The sequence below is a fragment of the Acipenser ruthenus genome, chromosome 2 (assembly GCF_902713425.1).
Source record: "Acipenser ruthenus chromosome 2, fAciRut3.2 maternal haplotype, whole genome shotgun sequence".
Lineage (NCBI taxonomy): Eukaryota > Metazoa > Chordata > Actinopteri > Acipenseriformes > Acipenseridae > Acipenser > Acipenser ruthenus.
In genome coordinates, this window is record NC_081190.1 from 10,638,135 (window position 1) to 10,655,964 (window position 17,830).

The 17,830-nt window shown below is 37.7% G+C and overlaps 1 protein-coding gene across 1 annotated transcript in view; it reads right to left on the bottom strand.

The window, feature by feature from the left end:
* Nucleotides 1–17,830, bottom strand: part of LOC117403951 (AT-rich interactive domain-containing protein 3A-like) — a 115,020-nt gene that overhangs the window by 23,767 nt on the left and 73,423 nt on the right. Inside the window, exon 3 of the mRNA XM_034901807.2 lies at nucleotides 17,460–17,532. Within this exon, the coding sequence (XP_034757698.2) occupies nucleotides 17,460–17,532 (73 nt within the window). The remainder of the gene's footprint in view (nucleotides 1–17,459; nucleotides 17,533–17,830) is intronic.

Below are 17,830 nucleotides of genomic sequence, written 5' to 3' on the forward strand. Positions count from 1 at the left end.
GTATTTTGTACCTAGTTACAGGATAAACTGTGTTTGAATTATCTTAACAGAAAGTGGACCTAAATACTGCCATGGTTTAACTGTTAATATATCAAAATTACACGACTGAACAAAGCATACAAGTATTTGTGTGTATAAATGTATGCATGAAGGCGTGGGTGATTAAAGACAGCGAAATAGAGTTCTCACCTATTAGATCATTAAAATACATGGACGGCTTATTTGAGAACAGGCTGCAAAAAAAATAAAAATGAGGAACCTCTGTTTCCTGTATCGCCAAATTGACTTGATCTTTTTAACTCTTGCGTTGGCATTATTGAATTCTTATTGAATACTTAGAAGACCTCTGCAATCGAAAAACAAGAAAACTCGGACTACGTCAAATTCAGCACCACCTCTTTTATCACCCCCCCCCCCAAAAAAAAACCAATGTAAAGACATCAGACTGTTCTAGTTTTCACTGTTGAAGCTTGTGAAACTGACAGGCTCTTTCATTTGAAAAGAGATACCACTGCTATAATACTCAAAGGCCCCTGTGACAAATGATTGCCAGTTGGCAGCTTATGATTAATGATATCGGGGGTCAGAGGGCACAGTGAAGGTCGTGACCCCTTGACTGGGGCTGGGCTCCAGGGACCCTGGAGCTGGAAGACACACATTCCCTTTCAAGCTGCTCTCTGCGGGAGTCCTCACATGGGATTGCTTCTGATATGTACTTGACACATGATAAATTCTGTGGCATTTTCATAAACCCCACTTTCACATTCATGGAAAACACGCATGTAAAAGGATCCAGCCTCCGGAGGAAACATCACAAAACGTCTGTAGAGAATGATTTAACTGCAACCAACCTGGGGTGGGCACAGTGTTAGTTTTGGTTGAAAGTATTTTTTTCTGGGGACTGCTGCCCAGAGTGAATACATTAAAATGAATATACAGTGTACAGTAGCATTCTTTCTAAATGTCTACATCACATTCCTCTTAAAGGAATAAGAGGTGGAATCACAGCCTTCAGATGTTCTATCCCATATGGAATCTGGGTAAGAGCTCTTGATCTTCTGCCATCTCAGAGCAATTTTACGAGTGCAATAACATTCTCGGATTTAGGTCACACACCCAAGGCGTGGTTTATCACACAACCATCATACATCCTGTGGAATTGTATGTGTTACTTATTTACCATTTAACTAACTAAAGTAAATAAAATAAGGAGTCATATGTCATCAGTTTGCATTCTCAGGATCATTTTCCATAACTTCAAACACTGAGTCATAAATTGAGGATCCAAACTATTGGCATACGGGTAGGCCTACCTTTAGACTAACTCCATTATCAGTCAGTTTAATGCTCTTAAGGGTGGCTGGTTTGCAAAAACGATGAAGTCTTTAGTTGAAATGTTTGCCTACTTGACTTCTTTCTCATGGTTCTATGTCCTTGGCAGACCAAATCATTTTAGATGAAAAACTCATGAATTCCAAGGTAAAACTTTAAAGCAATGAAAGCACTTCCCCAAACGTTTGTCTGCAGGACTTTTCTTTCAGGTCTTTCAAGCTTGCATTCCCAATTCCTATTGGAAGTATGTACTTGAGTCTTCGGGCTTAATAAGAGGTAAGAATAGGCTTTTTAAGCCACTTTAACCTTGAGACAGCTGTCTGTTTGCATCCTCTGAATGCTGCTGCAAACATTTTACTTCTGCTGAACACTTGAATATACAGCAAAGTTGAGGAATTGGTACATACAGTGCAACACTTCTGAAGACAAGCCCCTCATTGTAGCTGGCTATCTCCACAGCGGTATACCAGCTCAATGAAAGGTTTATTGTTTATGCAGTGTGTGGTACAGGTAACATGTTCTGTGAACTACTGGAAAACCACATGAGGCGTTTTCCTGTGTGGGTGCAGGATTTAATTAAAGCACGTCCTCAGAATGGAGCCCCGGCAGTGAAGTTGATACACTGCTCCTCAGCGAGAAGGCTGTTCAAGTGCAGGACACAGCCTTTACTGTGACATCCTGCAGGACTGCTGTGTTAGAATCGCACTGGGGATGGTGCGGTATTTTAGTGCACTGTTACAGTGAAACTTGGGATCTTCTAGTAACAGTAACGCAGCATGTGTATATCAGTACAGTGCTCCCCTTTATAACATTGTAGTGGGGAGCCATGGGTATTATATTATAACACTCTAGTGTCATGGGTATTATAACACTGTCGTGTCATGGGTATTATATTATAACACTGTTGTGTCATGGGTATTATATTATAACACTATAGTGTCATGGGTATTGTAACACTGTCGTGTCATGGGTATTATATTATAACACTGTCGTGTCATGGGTATTATAACACTGTAGTGTCATGGGTATTACATTATAACACTGTATTATAATGAGAACACAAGTGTCAGTGTTATGGCAGTATATGGCAGTATAGGAAAAATGGAAGCCAGGACCACACTACCTGTATTACTACTTGGGATCATATAGTAGGGAATTCAGTAGAGAATGTATTTAGGTACTCAAAATGTATGCTACATGCCTTTGCTAATCCCAGGTTTATACAGACAGGAGGAATGTCTTTATAAATATGTGCACTGTTTGTGAACATGCCCCCCCCCCCCCCAAATTGGTATACAGTACTTCTTCCCCTGCCTCTTGGTATACAGTTCTTCTTCCCCTGCCTCTTGGTATACAGTTCTTCTTCCTCTGCCTCTTGGTATACAGTTCTTCTTCCTCTGCCTCTTGGTATACAGTTATTCTTCCCCTGCCTCTTGGTATACAGTTCTTCTTCCCCTGCCTCTTGGTATACAGTTCTTCTTTCCCTGCCTCTTGGTATACAGTACTTCTTCCCCTGCCTCTTGGTATACAGTTCTTCTTCCCCTGCCTCTTGGTATACAGTTCTTCTTCCTCTGCCTCTTGGTATAGAGTACTTCTTCCCCCGCCTCTTGGTATACAGTTCTTCTTCCCCTGCCTCTTGGTACACAGTTCTTCTTCCCCCCGCCTCTTGGTATACAGTTCTTCTTCCTCTGCCTCTTGGTATACAGTTCTTCTTCCCCTGCCTCTTGGTATACAGTTCTTCTTCCCCCGCCTCTTGGTATACAGTTCTTCTTCCCCTGCCTCTTGGTATACAGTTCTTCTTCCCCTGCCTCTTGGTATACAGTTCTTCTTCCCCTGCCTCTTGGTATAGAGTACTTCTTCCCCCGCCTCTTGGTATACAGTTCTTCTTCCCCTGCCTCTTGGTATACAGTTCTTCTTCCCCTGCCTCTTGGTATACAGTTCTTCTTCCCCTGCCTCTTGGCATACAGTTCTTCTTCCCCTGCCTCTTGGTATACAGTTCTTCTTCCCCTACCTCTTGGTATACAGTTCGTCTTCCCCCGCCTCTTGGTATACAGTTCTTCTTCCCCTGCCTCTTGGTATACAGTTCTTCTTCCCCTGCCTCTTGGTATACAGTTCTTCTTCCCCTGCCTCTGGTTTACAGTACTTCTCTTTTACCTTTGTTTGAAAAGTGACTTCAGATTTAACAGTTTTGGTTAACCCTTTAAGGTACAAAGGACATATTTGTCCCACAAATACAATTATGCTACCTTTTTTATTTTTGCAATGAGGTGCACAAAACAGGGTTTAAAATTGATACTTGAGTCGTTCTCAAATGTATTTCAAGAAGAAACCGTTTGAACAACCGCTCAGTTCCTTGTGTTCATTCAGGGGTTAAAATGATCTCTAAATTAAATTAGATTCATTATATACTGCAAAAGGGTAGTGGTAATGAAAATAAAACACAATTTGTATTTGCCTGTCTTTTAAAGCAAAACAAAACAGAAGTTGTAATTGATTTCCCAATTACAATGACAGGGCGCTGAGATTCAGACAGACAATTTCCGACCACACACAAACACAAACTCAAACACACAGCTGTGTTCTCCAGGCTGCTAGCTTCTGTCTCTTGCCTTCGCTAGATTGTTATTTCACTTCTTTTTGAAGTGCTCATAATTGGTCCTCCACACAGCCTGTGGTACTGTGCAAAGGCCACAAGGGACCAAGCCTCACAATTGCCACCATCTGAATCTTACACTGCAAATGGTCTGTCACCTTTAATTGGCTCTACGGATGGTTTATCTCAGTCATATTCACCGGACATCAGCTCCACATCCTGCTTTTGGGAATCTTATCGCCAGGGCTCATGAAATAGATCTAGGTTTGATATTGTTCAGGTTCTGGACATGCAGCCGCTGTATTGGACAGTTCCCACAAACAGCAGAACTGCACACTTTAGCATTTTAATGTGAACGCACTTGGCATACTTTGGAGATTCAGATCTGGTGCTGCCAGAAAAGTGATTTTTGTTATCCCGTTTATTGAAATGTATGCAAATTGAATATAATACTTTCACTAAAGTGGTTAAACGCAGGAGAGGCTAGTGAATTAGTGCACTGGTCTTTTAGGAGCCTTTTTTAAAAATCTAAACAGTGGCAGATATGCATACTGTACCACCACCCGCTATTAGTCCTGCTGGTGTTTACCAAGGAGGATGAATTGACCCCCATAGTAACGTCTCTAAAGACAAAACATGTACGGTGGAATGAGGTCCACGATAAAATAGCCCCCCCTCCCCCACCCCCGTTGGAGTAGTGATGTAATGGAACACAGGGGTGGCAGGGTACAAAGACACCCTCCATTAAACCCTTGAACCCCACAGTGTATATGATCATACAGCCGTGTGCAACGTCATTAGAACACCTCAAGATGTGTCACCTCTGGGTGTGAGAATTATAATTTTCAGTCAGTAATCAGTGATATAGAAACAACAGGCAATCACTCATGTGTGAAAGTGATAGACCACTTTGTGCTTTAATTAGGCATCTTAAACAACTAAAAAGTCTCATGCATTTACCATTTGTGGCTGTGTGTTCCTTTTTTCTTCCTATTTTAAATTAATTGCACGTGAGGCCTATTACAAACCATTAATTAAATTAGATTGTCCTTTTACAAATGCTTGTGGCTGAGAGGGGCTTCATTAATGGTGTTTCAAAACTGTGCTTCTAAAAAGCATGTATGGTGGAGTTATGGGATTGTGGATGCCTGGGGAGGAGAGTGTCAGGAACATGTGGTAGCAATGGGCTCAGGGGAGCAGAGTGTCAGTCGCTCAATGGTGAAAGTCAGCTGTGTCTTTCGGAGATCAGTTAAGACCCCCCCCCCCACCCCCCATGGCTGGAATTCAGAGGTACAGCTTTCCTAGCCCCGTCTTATCTTCTCAAGTCTGGATTACATTATCAGGTTAATGACTTGGGTCACAGGCCACATTTGGCTACTGTCATTAAACTGAACTTAGAAGTGTTAGTTGGTAAGTCTTGATTAGCATTTGTTGGCCTTAGGAATTATCAGGTAAGAAGCACTTGGGGAAACAGTCCCTTAATGAGAAGAGAGAAGCTAATCTGCCTTATCTACCTTGTTAGTTTACAGCTTGAGTCAATGTACAGCCCTGAGCACTGAACGAGGTCTTCTGTTATTCTCTGATAGTCTAGCATGTACGGGAAGCTTTCTGTGTGCAGTCGTGTCCAAAATCACCACAACACTTACTGTATACCCTTCATATACCCACCAGCATGAACACCTCTGGATGGGAGAATTTCAATTTTCGGGTCAGTGATAATAGGAACAATAGGCACTCATGTGGGAACTTAAATCAGGCATCTTAAACAACTTCTAAAAAGTATTGTGCATTTAACCATTTGTGGCTTTGTGCTATGTTTCTCTTACTATTTTAAACTATTATAGTCATCAATTAAATTAGATAATCACTCATTCACCTTTTTTGACAATTTTTCAAGCTTTTCAGTTCCAGCGGTTTGATTTCATATATATATATATATATATATATATATATATATATATATATATATGCACACACTCCCAAATACAACGCCACCTCATTACTCTAATCTTGTTTTTAAATGAGATACGCGAGTTGAGAGAAGGTCTGTTGAACTCACAAATGATTTTACATAGTCTTCAATACCTCAGGCAGAGCCATGAGAATATAGGTCACTGAACTCAAGCCACATTATGTTGAATAACTTTTTAGAGCAAATGACTGAGAATGTCCTGGAAACCAAAAAAACCCATATTTTCAGATTCAACTAATTTTGCTTAATAATACCACCATCAAAAGCTATTTTCTGGAAAATGAAAACATCTGTGGTATAAAAACTTGATAAGAAGAAGCAGGGATGGGTTATCTAAAGAAAATGAAACATGCGAGCCCATTTAAAAACTCATCCAGAATTCCAATGCTTCCAGTGTCCTGCAGGTCAAGCCTCAGACGTTGATACTGTACCTGCACAATAAAACTGAAGTGTTAACATTACACAGCAGTGCTAAGATATAGGGCAAGGCTAGATTCTTTCAGTTAATTATTAAGACATTAACCTCGGCCCCAGACTTTATGTAGTATTGAATAGCCAGTTCATTGATCCAGACACTAACAACGAGATTAATGTGCTGCACATAATGGCCTCCCTGCAGGACAGCATTTCTGGAAATGTTTGATTGTTTCAGATTGAATGAGGAGGGGAAAGGGGTGTCGCAGCTTAAAACAGCTATTGAACCAACTGACAAGGCGGAAGCTTCTTATTTCCCTAGATGGATTCATGAACGCAGTGACTAGGTGCAGTCAAGTCAGTCACACTGCTGAAGACTCCTGATGAACACTTGTGGCTTAAAGTGTCATCTGTTAAACTATACTTCTCAAAGGCTGTAACACAGACATACTGCAGTAACTACTTCACACCAGCAACAGCACAAAATACTGAGTTTCATCATGATACATTGCAATTAAGACATGTTTCTTTTTTCTTGATTCGGTTACATTTTGTTTCGATTTACAAGGGCAAGGGCAAAGATAGAAAACTTAACCATTTAAACCTAAATAAGGAAATGTTATCGCTTGAGGGGTAACATACAGTCATTATTATTGTGGTAAGAATATAATGTTTTTTGTTGTGTTACCAGCTATTAAAACAAAAGTGAATTAAAAATAAAAGTACATGTGTATCTGAAAACACACTGTATTAAGAAGATTTTTTATAAATAAGTACATGTGTATATTAAACACACTGTATTAAGATGTTTATAAATAAGTACATGTTTATCTTAAAACACACTGTATTAAGAAGATTTTTTATAAATAAGTACATGTGTATATTAAACACACTGTATTAAGATGTTTATAAATAAGTACATGTTTATCTTAAAACACACTGTATTAAGAAGATTTTTTATAAATAAGTACATGTGTATATTAAACACACTGTATTAAGATGTTTATAAATAAGTACATGTTTATCTTAAAACACACTGTATTAAGAAGATTTTTTATAAATAAGTACATGTGTATATTAAACACACTGTATTAAGATGTTTATAAATAAGTACATGTTTATCTTAAAACACACTGTATTAAGAAGATTTTTTATAAATAAGTACATGTGTATATTAAACACACTGTATTAAGATGTTTATAAATAAGTACATGTTTATCTTAAAACACACTGTATTAAGAAGATTTTTGTGAATAAGTACATGTTTATCTGAAAACACACTGTATTAAGATTTTTTTTTTATAAATAAGTACATGTGTATCTGAAAACACACTGTATTAAGAAGATTTTTTTTATATAAATAAGTACATGTGTATCTGAAAACACACTGTATTAAGAAGATTTTTTTTATATAAATAAGTACATGTGTATCTGAAAACACACTGTATTAAGAAGATTTTTTTTATATAAATAAGTACATGTGTATCTGAAAACACACTGTATTAAGAAGATTTTTTTTATATAAATAAGTACATGTGTATCTGAAAACACACTGTATTAAGATTTTTTTTATATAAATAAGTACATGTGTATCTGAAAACACACTGTATTAAGAAGATTTTTGTGAATAAGTACATGTTTATCTGAAAACACACTGTATTAAGAAGATTTTTTTTATATAAATAAGTACATGTTTATCTGAAAACACACTGTATTAAGAAGATTTTTGTGAATAAGTACATGTTTATCTGAAAACACACTGTATTAAGAAGATTTTTTTTTTATAAATAAGTACATGTGTATCTGAAAACACACTGTATTAAGAAGATTTTTAATTATCTGACATGTTGTTTTTTTCAAAGGCTGTTTCCATTAACAGACTCTTATATTGTGCCCCATGTCTTGCCACATCAAGTAACATCAGGTTGTCTATAATTAGTATGAATCAGGCTCTGTGAAACCAGGCAGTCCGGCATTTATATTAGTCTTTATTCAAAGATAATAAAACACATATATTTATCAAGATATTAAATACAACAGAAATATGGAAATTAAATGTTTGCACTCAAAGGTCAGAAACACCCCTATACTGAACATGTCAACACCAAGGCAAATGCACAGAGGAAAGATGCAAACATGAGCTTGGGCATGCAAATGGCGATGGAAAAGAAGAGTTTCCACACTTGTTACATTTTTATTGTTTCCTAAACAGTGGTGTGTCAGAGTCACATGGACAGTGCCACTGCTGAATCAAACCCAGGGCAGTATACTTGATCAATCCCCTTGAACTTTCATCTGTCAGACTGTATCTGAATCCAGCATGACCCACTGTGACCCACTGCAAAAGGTCAGGTACTGCTAGACCAGTTACACAATTACAGCTGGACAGCAGTCACAGCCATTCCCTCAGTCAATCAATTCTGATATTTTATATGAATGGCAGGTATAAGCATAGACAAGCGTAAAATCGTGACCAAAGGGGACATATATATGAATATGAATCAGTCCTTAGAAATTCTGGCATGTGATTGGTTAAAACCTCACCACATGACCAAACATACAAAAAAAAAAAACAACAACTATGAGCTATGGACAAAAACATAACTTTCTTGACTGATTTTTAAATCAGATATGGACTGCAGACCTCGGCTCTTACGGACTCATTTTCGAAAGGGCGCTAAACTTTATGTTGCGTGGTAATTGCATTTAGTGTGCATGTTAATGATTTCTACATTTACTATTGCAATTTTATTCATTATCGCGTGCGATACCTGGCATATTATGGCGTGCACTAAATTTAGTGTTTCACACTATGGTAAATAAAATTTGTGATTTTTATGGTAATGCATAATCCAGCTCAGAATATTGAGATGAGCTGTATTCACATGGTGTTTACTGTATTCACATGCTGTTTAGTGTATTCACATGGTGTTTACTGTATTCACATGGTGTTTACTGTATTCACATGGTGTTTACTTTTTCAGGGCTGAAAACTAGTGATGTGCAGTTCGATTCTTTTTACTGACTCAATTCGTTTGATTTAATCAGTTCAGTGAATCAAGTCAACACATTTGTTCGTTTGATTAGCTGATTCACTAGCAAGGCCCATTTAAGTTAAGACTGTTCACTTGCACACTTGATAGCAATGCTCATTACATGTTCTAATTCTGCAACTTTTCCACATAATGCCTGTTGATGCAGAATGCAGTTTATGAAAATTGGTAGTTCTGCATTTCTTTCTTTAATTTTTTCCAGCACTCTGCTAGCCAGTCCACTCTTTTGCCCAGTCATATATGGTGCACCCTCTGTTGTAATCCCAGTTAGTTTCTTCCAAGTTATTCTGCACTTTCCATGGCTTCTTGAAGTTAAAAAAGTCATTTCCTGTGGTTATGTTGTTCGTGCTTAAACTTAAAAGCTCTTCAATAACATTAAACATTAGTTGCCATTTCGGTAATACACTCAGTGAGACAGACTGACTGTCTGTTTTTTCAGGGCATACTACATCAGCTGTTTAAAGCATGCACCTTTTAACAAATTCACCATCTGAAAAAGGTTTGGCAGCACATGCAATCTCTTTGCTAAAAGTAAAATTTGCATCCACAGCACTTTCATTTTTTCTTCTCATCTTCAGAAAAACCTTTCGCTGAGACTCTAGCTTCTTTCATTTCCAGTGAACTCAGAATACGTTGCTTTGTGCAGTGTGTCATAGTGACGTTGTGTGTTCAATCACTCAATCAATCTTTATTTATTACAGCGCCCTTCACAATAGAATTGTCACAGAGCGCTTCTCAGGGTGATTAAAAAATAAAAAAAAAACACCCAGTACATTGTCAATTTAAAACAGAATCCTGCAGGCACAGGAATACAAAGTTAATACAATAAAACAGTAAGCACAGAGCAATAAAAGCTGGAGACAAATAGTTTTTAAGATAAATAGGCTAGACTATAAAAATGTGTCTTTAGTCTTGTTTTAAAAACAGCAATGGTTGGTGCTTCCCACATGGAATGAGACAGTTTATTCCAAAGTTTAGGAGCCTTATAGCTGAAAGTTTACCGCCTTTATTCTTTACAAAAATCTTTGGGGTAGTGAACAATCCAGCGTCCTGTGATCGAAGTGGTTGCCTGGGAACATATGGGATCAACAAGTCATTCAAATAAGATGGGACTGAAGTATTTATGGTTTTGTAGGTTATTAGCAGGACCTTAAAATCAATCCTGAACCGAACTGGAAGCCAGGGTAGGGATGCTAAGATAGATGTGGTATGGTCATATTTTTTGTTTTTGTTAAGACCCTAGCAGCTGGACATTATCGTGCACATTAAATTATCGCTCACAATACATGTAGTGTGCATGGTATGTAATTATAAATTAGCCAGATACTGTGCATGTAAATAAATGCGTTCTCTGTTAGTAAACGGGCAGTAAATGTAGCTGTATCACGCACGTTAGGCTCCCTACTTTACGTGCTCACTAACTCCAAATTCAGTGCCCTTTGGTAAATGAGGCACAGAGTGGGAAACTATAGGCCAGTCGGGAAGACTTTATTTTCCTCTTGCAGCTTCGGGCAGTATAGACCCCCGTCGGTAACTACAGTTCTTCCCTCGGGGGCCATCGTTTACCACTATGAGCCTCCTCTCCAGTCCATTATATATAAGATGTTTTTTTTTTTTTTTACCATTTAATTGAGAAGAATTTGTTTTTTTTTCTTCTGTCTGGGCATTATAGGGTTACAATAAAAAAATAATAAAAATAAATGTCTGTGATAGCTATGTAATTTGTCAACAGAAGGGGAGAATTAAAAAAAAAAGGATTTCCTGTTTGTGGCACCGATCCCTGAACAGTTGAGTTAAAATAACAATGTATTGGAATCTGTGCATTTGATAGATTCTGTAACATATGTAAGCTGTGTTTATTATTATTATTATTATTATTATTATTATTATTTGGTTCTTTGAATATAATGTAAAAAAAAGGCTGTTAATAAGGAGCTGATAAGTGTTACTTTGTTTGCATGAACGACAAAAGAAAATCCATTCGGCATTATATTTTGCTATTAAACTCTTTCATGGGTTGACGTCGTGCTGTGAAAATTGTTACATTTACTAAAATAAAAATAAGAAAAATGCTTTGAAAAATACCAAATTCCAATTGGGCTTATTTTATTTTTTTTTAGATTCTATAGATTTTTTAAGTATTACTATGCAGGACAGCCGCTATAAGATCGTTACCTTTATTAAAAAATGTGGACGGATTAATCTACTGATTAATAAACTAATGCCCATAAATTAACCAATCAAAAACGTTAATCAAGTGACAGTCCTATATATATATATGTATATTGATAGATAGATAGATAGATATGTATATATATATATATATATATATATATAATTTGTAGGCAGGGGGAACGCCCCGTGCTGCTAACAGCTTAACGAGGAGTGTGCTTTAGTGGTGCTGGTCTCTGTATTCATGCACTAGTTTAGCAGTTACATCACACAGGTTTACATGGTCAGCTGGAAGTGCATATACAGGTCAAAGGGTATATACTGTATATATGTATTTGACATGAGCACTGCACTGCAACCTAGCCGGTCCCTGTTTATGTTGATAATGAACCCTTAATAATGCTGAATACATGATAGCTGATACAATCATCATGGGAATGATGTATCCTAATCAGACATGGAAGTGGTGCAGTAAGGGGGGGTTTGGGACAGCTGACAGATTTCACTTCGTAAGCACATTCCTTTTGCGACAGAAGCTAAAGGAACAGCAAACTCGGATTAATCAATCAGGGTAATGTCTCAGAGCTACATTTATGGCTTCCCTTTGCAGAGTGCCTATCCTGTCTGGAAACCTCATGTTTTTAATCTGACTGCACAAAAATACGCTCTTTGTTCTCTCATTATGCTTGGGGTTATGTACTGTATCGGAACCAACACTTTGTATGAGCTTTAGTTTTATATATATATATGTTCCTCCAGAATATCAAAGTAAAAAAAAAAGAAAAGTTCTGCTTGATTCCTATTGAAGAAAGTCATGAAATAGTCTTACTGTACGAAGGTTTCACAAAAGGTGTGTAAAACCGTTACATATGGCTCTTTGTACACTTGGTAAAAAAAAAACCAAAAAGCTAACAGTAATGCAGATCTACCAGTAAATCCACTGCATTTCCAAACCATATGGCAATGCAATAGCTTTGCAAGACAATGCAGAGGCGTAGTGGTAGCACAAGGGCAGCTATAATAGGCTGACCAGGGGTGCGTTCAATAGCAGAGCGCTCTCTTGTGGCGCTCGTAACATATGATAGCAGTTATTGAACAGTCTGTTAGGAGCAAGCAGTTTCACAAGAGCAACCAAGTGTGTAAAAACAGCTGCTTTAAGCGAGTTTTTCAATTTTTGTCTATTTTTTTAAATGTAATTACTACAACTGTATTTTTGTAATAAATTTACTGACATTTATTTTGGTTTAGCATCTTGAGGCACGAGTCAGATTTGTCAAGTTATAAAAGTCCATGTTTCCTTTTCTAATACAAGTGTTACTTTAAAACAAATATCAGGATCAGTTTTAAAAAGCTAAAATGACAACACAAATATTACTTATCACACATGTGTTGGTCATACAAATCCATATTTGAAAAAATCAATTTGCAGCCAATGCACTGATAATGCAGGTTGGCCATTTTGAACCTCCAGGGAGGCAGCACTGAGCTTGACTCACTGCTGTTAGGAAGGACTCTCAGCGAGCAATATCTTTATTTGCAGAACCTCATCTACCCGGCCATCAAAGTGTTACTGAAGACCTGGCTGTGTATATTGATATTGTTAATTGATGTTTGTAACAATGAGTAATGTATGTTACAACATTTGATTCGGCAGCATCTGCCAATAAATCCCAGGGCATCTTGAAAACAAGAAGAAAAAAAAAAGTTGATTTGTGGTATTTCATGGAAAAGTCTTAGTGAAGCCTGGTTTGGTATAGGAATGCATTTGAACAGGCTAATCACAGCGGGGTGTGGTAAAGCAAAGGATGTGTGGTAAAGCAAAGGTAAAGCACAATAAATCCATGGCTTACACATGAGAAAAGCTGGGGAAGCTGTAAAATGAATGTGCACATGTATCACGGTACACTCACGGAGCTATTTAAATTACCAGTCCCATTAAAACGGTTACATGAAATAAGTAAGCCTAAAGTATCCCACAAGTGCAGCCACTCAGAACAGCTTTCTTTTCAGCAAGGCCAGTACTCAATTGAGCATGACTGGCATGCAAGGACCTATCAAGATTGTATCCCTTGAGATTTCATTCGTGACTGACTGACTGCGTTTCATTATTATGTTCGTATTATTATCAGAAAATCCAGTTCATATACATTAGCCAAAAGCAAAGGCAACACATCCACTGAACTTCTGTCAACAGAACAGCACTAAATTCCTGTCATCAGTAATTTTACAGGACAGTCGGTAACACATTATGAATTGTCTCTAATTACTGTGTATTTACATACTAGCTACTTAGTATACACATAACTACAATGTTATTGTGCGTGGTTACAATGTACTTCATGTTTTAAATGTTTTTGCATGATATAACCCTAGTCCTAAACCTAACCCAACCCTAACCCTAACTCTATCCCTAACTCTTTTCTGATACAATTGTGTACTTACAAATATATTGTGCTGAAAGATGTACACATTCAGTACATTGTAACTGTGCATAATAGCATTGTAATGATGTGTAAGTGTTGAAGTCCAGAGGAGCCTGCAATGCTAGGGTTGGATCGTGCTTGAGCGCTGTTACACCATGCAGACAGGCCAGGGCGGAGCACCTCCAATTTGATATGGATGTTGATTCTTCTTGTCAATAATTAGTCATTAAGGGGAGAAGGCAGTTTTCCAGAGATAATGAATGAGCGTGCAAAGTCATTGACTGCCATTACTAATTACCTGCAGAGAGATAATGCAATGCAGCCGCTACACGGCTACTGGAATGTCGCTTAAAGAAGGAAGGAGGTGGGTTATCGTAGCTTAAAACAGAAACAAACAAAGCCACGATAACCACTAGCAACGCTTCTAAAGAGAAGACAGGGAAAATGGACATTATGCATTTAAATAACTTTGGCTTTTTTTTTATCAGAACGAAGCAATTTTCAATAATGAAAAAACAAAAGCAAAAATTATTTAAAAAATATAGATAAACTGTGAAAAAAAATGTCCCAAATTGCTGTGATATTTTTTTGGGGGGTATATTCTTCCAGTTTTGGAAAATTTGAGCAACATGTATTCTGTAAATCTGCTCATAGTAAAGGCAACTTTATAAAGGTACATGCCAATATTGACTTGCTCACCCCGTTGAGGTCATGACTTGACTGTCTGTGCCGATTACAGCTAATTAAATAATGACAGGGGAACATTTGCCATTAGGCAGCACAGGCACTATAAATACAGGGTTTTATGAAAAGAACCATAAATACGATTCTATATAAAATATGGCTCTAATAAAGTAGGACACAAAGCTTTATGAATCCAGCCCTGTCCTCAGTAGTTTACACAAACCTAAACTGCCCCAAACAGAAACAACTTTGAACCTTCCTAATTATTTCAATATGCAATGCTGAAAGCCTGTATGCAAAATAAAATATCATTTAAATAAATAAATGATATATACAAAAAAGCCAAGTATCATGTAAAGACATTGACGTACGCTTCTCGTCTAAAACTCCGATATAAATGTATTCCTGAGTTTCTTTTTACTAATTCATTAAAAAAGATCAAAAGGGGCCCAACACTTTTTTTTCCCCAATAAAAAAGTCAAATGGTCTAAACTAATTATCCAAGTCAATCGTAAACCATTAACAAACAAATACACTTTATGTGAGATGGCCATGACTCCTTCGGGGGATTGAGGCATAACATTGATTTTAGACTAAGACAGTGTAATAAAGTATTCAAGCAAGAAAAAACGGCATGCAAAAGTGTAATGGAATGAAGTACTTCTTTTTAAAAGTTAGATTTGTAGTATTTTTCATCAATTTCAAAGCCTGCTTTCATGCAAGAAAAATGACAACCAAAGGTGTCAACTCAGGATTTATATCAATTCTGTTTTTGTTGAATATTTTTTATTGTTTTAGTTATTTAAATAAGGCTTTCACGAACTCTTCCACGTCTCCTAACTGCATTTGCAGTTTATTCTTGTGGTTCAGAGCACTCTGTACCTTTACTTTTATGTTGAAGTCTTATCAATTCGTGCTTTCGAATGACTTCAGTGGATTTGATTGTAGCCCCACTGCTCAAGTCTAAATGTGATTAACCAAACCTTGCATCAACTGTTTTGCAATCCAGTGCAAGAAAACCAAATCCAAACATTTTCTTTAATATTTAATTTGCTTAGCCAGCACAGCGAGACAATACACTGGAGCTTTGACCCATCGTATGGGAGGGTCAAGAGTTCACATCTGGACACTGCTAGGCAGGTTACGATCCAACATCACAGGGCTGATGTTCTGGAAACACAGTGTTTCCCTCCTCTTGATGTATTTACTGATAAAATGTGTTGAATTTTGCATAATGATTATTAAATTATCATGGTACTAATACAGATTCAAAGCTTTTGCCAGGGAGTGATACAAAAAACATGTGATTAACATATATGTGTTAAATACTAAAGAGAGAATAAAATAAAGTAGTTTACAGGCATTTTTCTGTTTTGGCATTAGTATTTTACATAGCAGAAAAATACTTTTTCTACAGACCAGAAATGATCTGTGCCCATTTTTATTTATTTTTAATTACAAGACACATAAACCATTTAATTATGGGTCCTAGGGTAGCGTTTATGTAAAATTTTTAATAAACATTTTAAGGGCTGTTCACTTTATACCAATGGTGTCCAAAATGTCACTTTTTCACAAAAAAATAACATTTACTGTACAGATAAGTAAGCACTGCGTATATTCATGTGTCTTGGCATTCGTGCAAGACAATGAATCTAACCAACTCAATCAGCTGTTCCTGTCGGCAGGAAGGTGAGGCAAATGAATACAAAAAAAAAAGAATAATAATGCACTTGTAGGCAGCTGTGCCTTCAAACTTGTGAACTATCAAGAAAAGAAAAAAAAGAATCACAACAAGAACATTGTGCTGCGTTCTGAGCAAGTCCTGTTTTCTGAAAATAGCCACATCATTGTGTCCAGTCTTTTACTGACATGCAGCACGTTTCCTCATATTATCCCAGGCCTCCAAGCTGCTCCATTTCCCCAATAAAGTATCCACGCTCAACACAAAAGACGTCTTTCTGTGGGAAACGTATAGATTATCCTGCCCGATGCTCCATAAAGATGAAAATTGATGACATCTTGCAGGGAAACATAATTCCAGGATGTTGCCTTCCTCTGAATTTGAGGCCTGCCCTCCAGAGCTGTTTTCACAGCCCCCTGAGCGGTTATAAAACAAACACCAGATCTGCTTTGAGATAGCGACCGGAGAAGCTGTGCCACTGTGGTAGCAGCACCTCTCTCATTCAGAACAAGACAGGGAAAGAGAAAGAGGGACACTTCAGGACAAACAGAAACCCTCTCGCCCTCATACAGGACTAAGTGGCGCAACTGGATTTACTCAGTCTGGATACTGTTTATTCAAAATGTGTGCCAAGCAGCTCCATCTCGACAATTTCTGCAAAGGTCTGTTTTTATGACTACAATAAAGTTTGATATGCGTGATTCTAGTCTGCTGTTGGTTTCTTTAGCAGAGCTTTTCATGAAAATCAGAAATGATTAAATTCATATAAACAGACTCCCGTGTGGCACTCTGGAAGAAAACAATGAGGTAAAACTAGAAAGAAAGTATGCATCAGTTAATGCTTTTATCAGTATAATGTTAGGGGTTTAACATTGGCAAAGGAATTAGCTGAAATGGTTTCTTACAGTTGTACCTCATGCCTTAAGATTGAGTGTTTGAAGTTATGAGTAAGTCAGACATACCCACACACCCACGCACGTACACACACACGCGCGTACGCACTTATACACACACGCATGCACACGCACTCACGCACACACACACACACACACACACACGCACTCACGCACACACACGCACTCACGCACACACACATTGGTGAAACAGAAGGCTCAATGACAGAAACACCCACCTCTCTTCTGCATGAAGCTGAAGAGATCGTCCAGGAATTCCTTTCTCTTTGGATCATCGTCCAGCTCATACAACTGCAGGACAAAAAGGGGAAAACCCTGTTAACACACTGCATAACATTTCAGCTATGAGACACAAGTCACCTGCCTGTACTGACCGTCCCAAACCTAAACCCTGTTAACACACTGCATAACATTTCAGCTATGAGACACAAGTCACCTGCCTGTACTGACCGTCCCAAACCTAAACCCTGTTAACACACTGCATAACATTTCAGCTATGAGACACAAGTCACCTGCCTGTACTGACCGTCCCAAACCTAAACCCTGTTAACACACTGCATAACATTTCAGCTATGAGACACAAGTCACC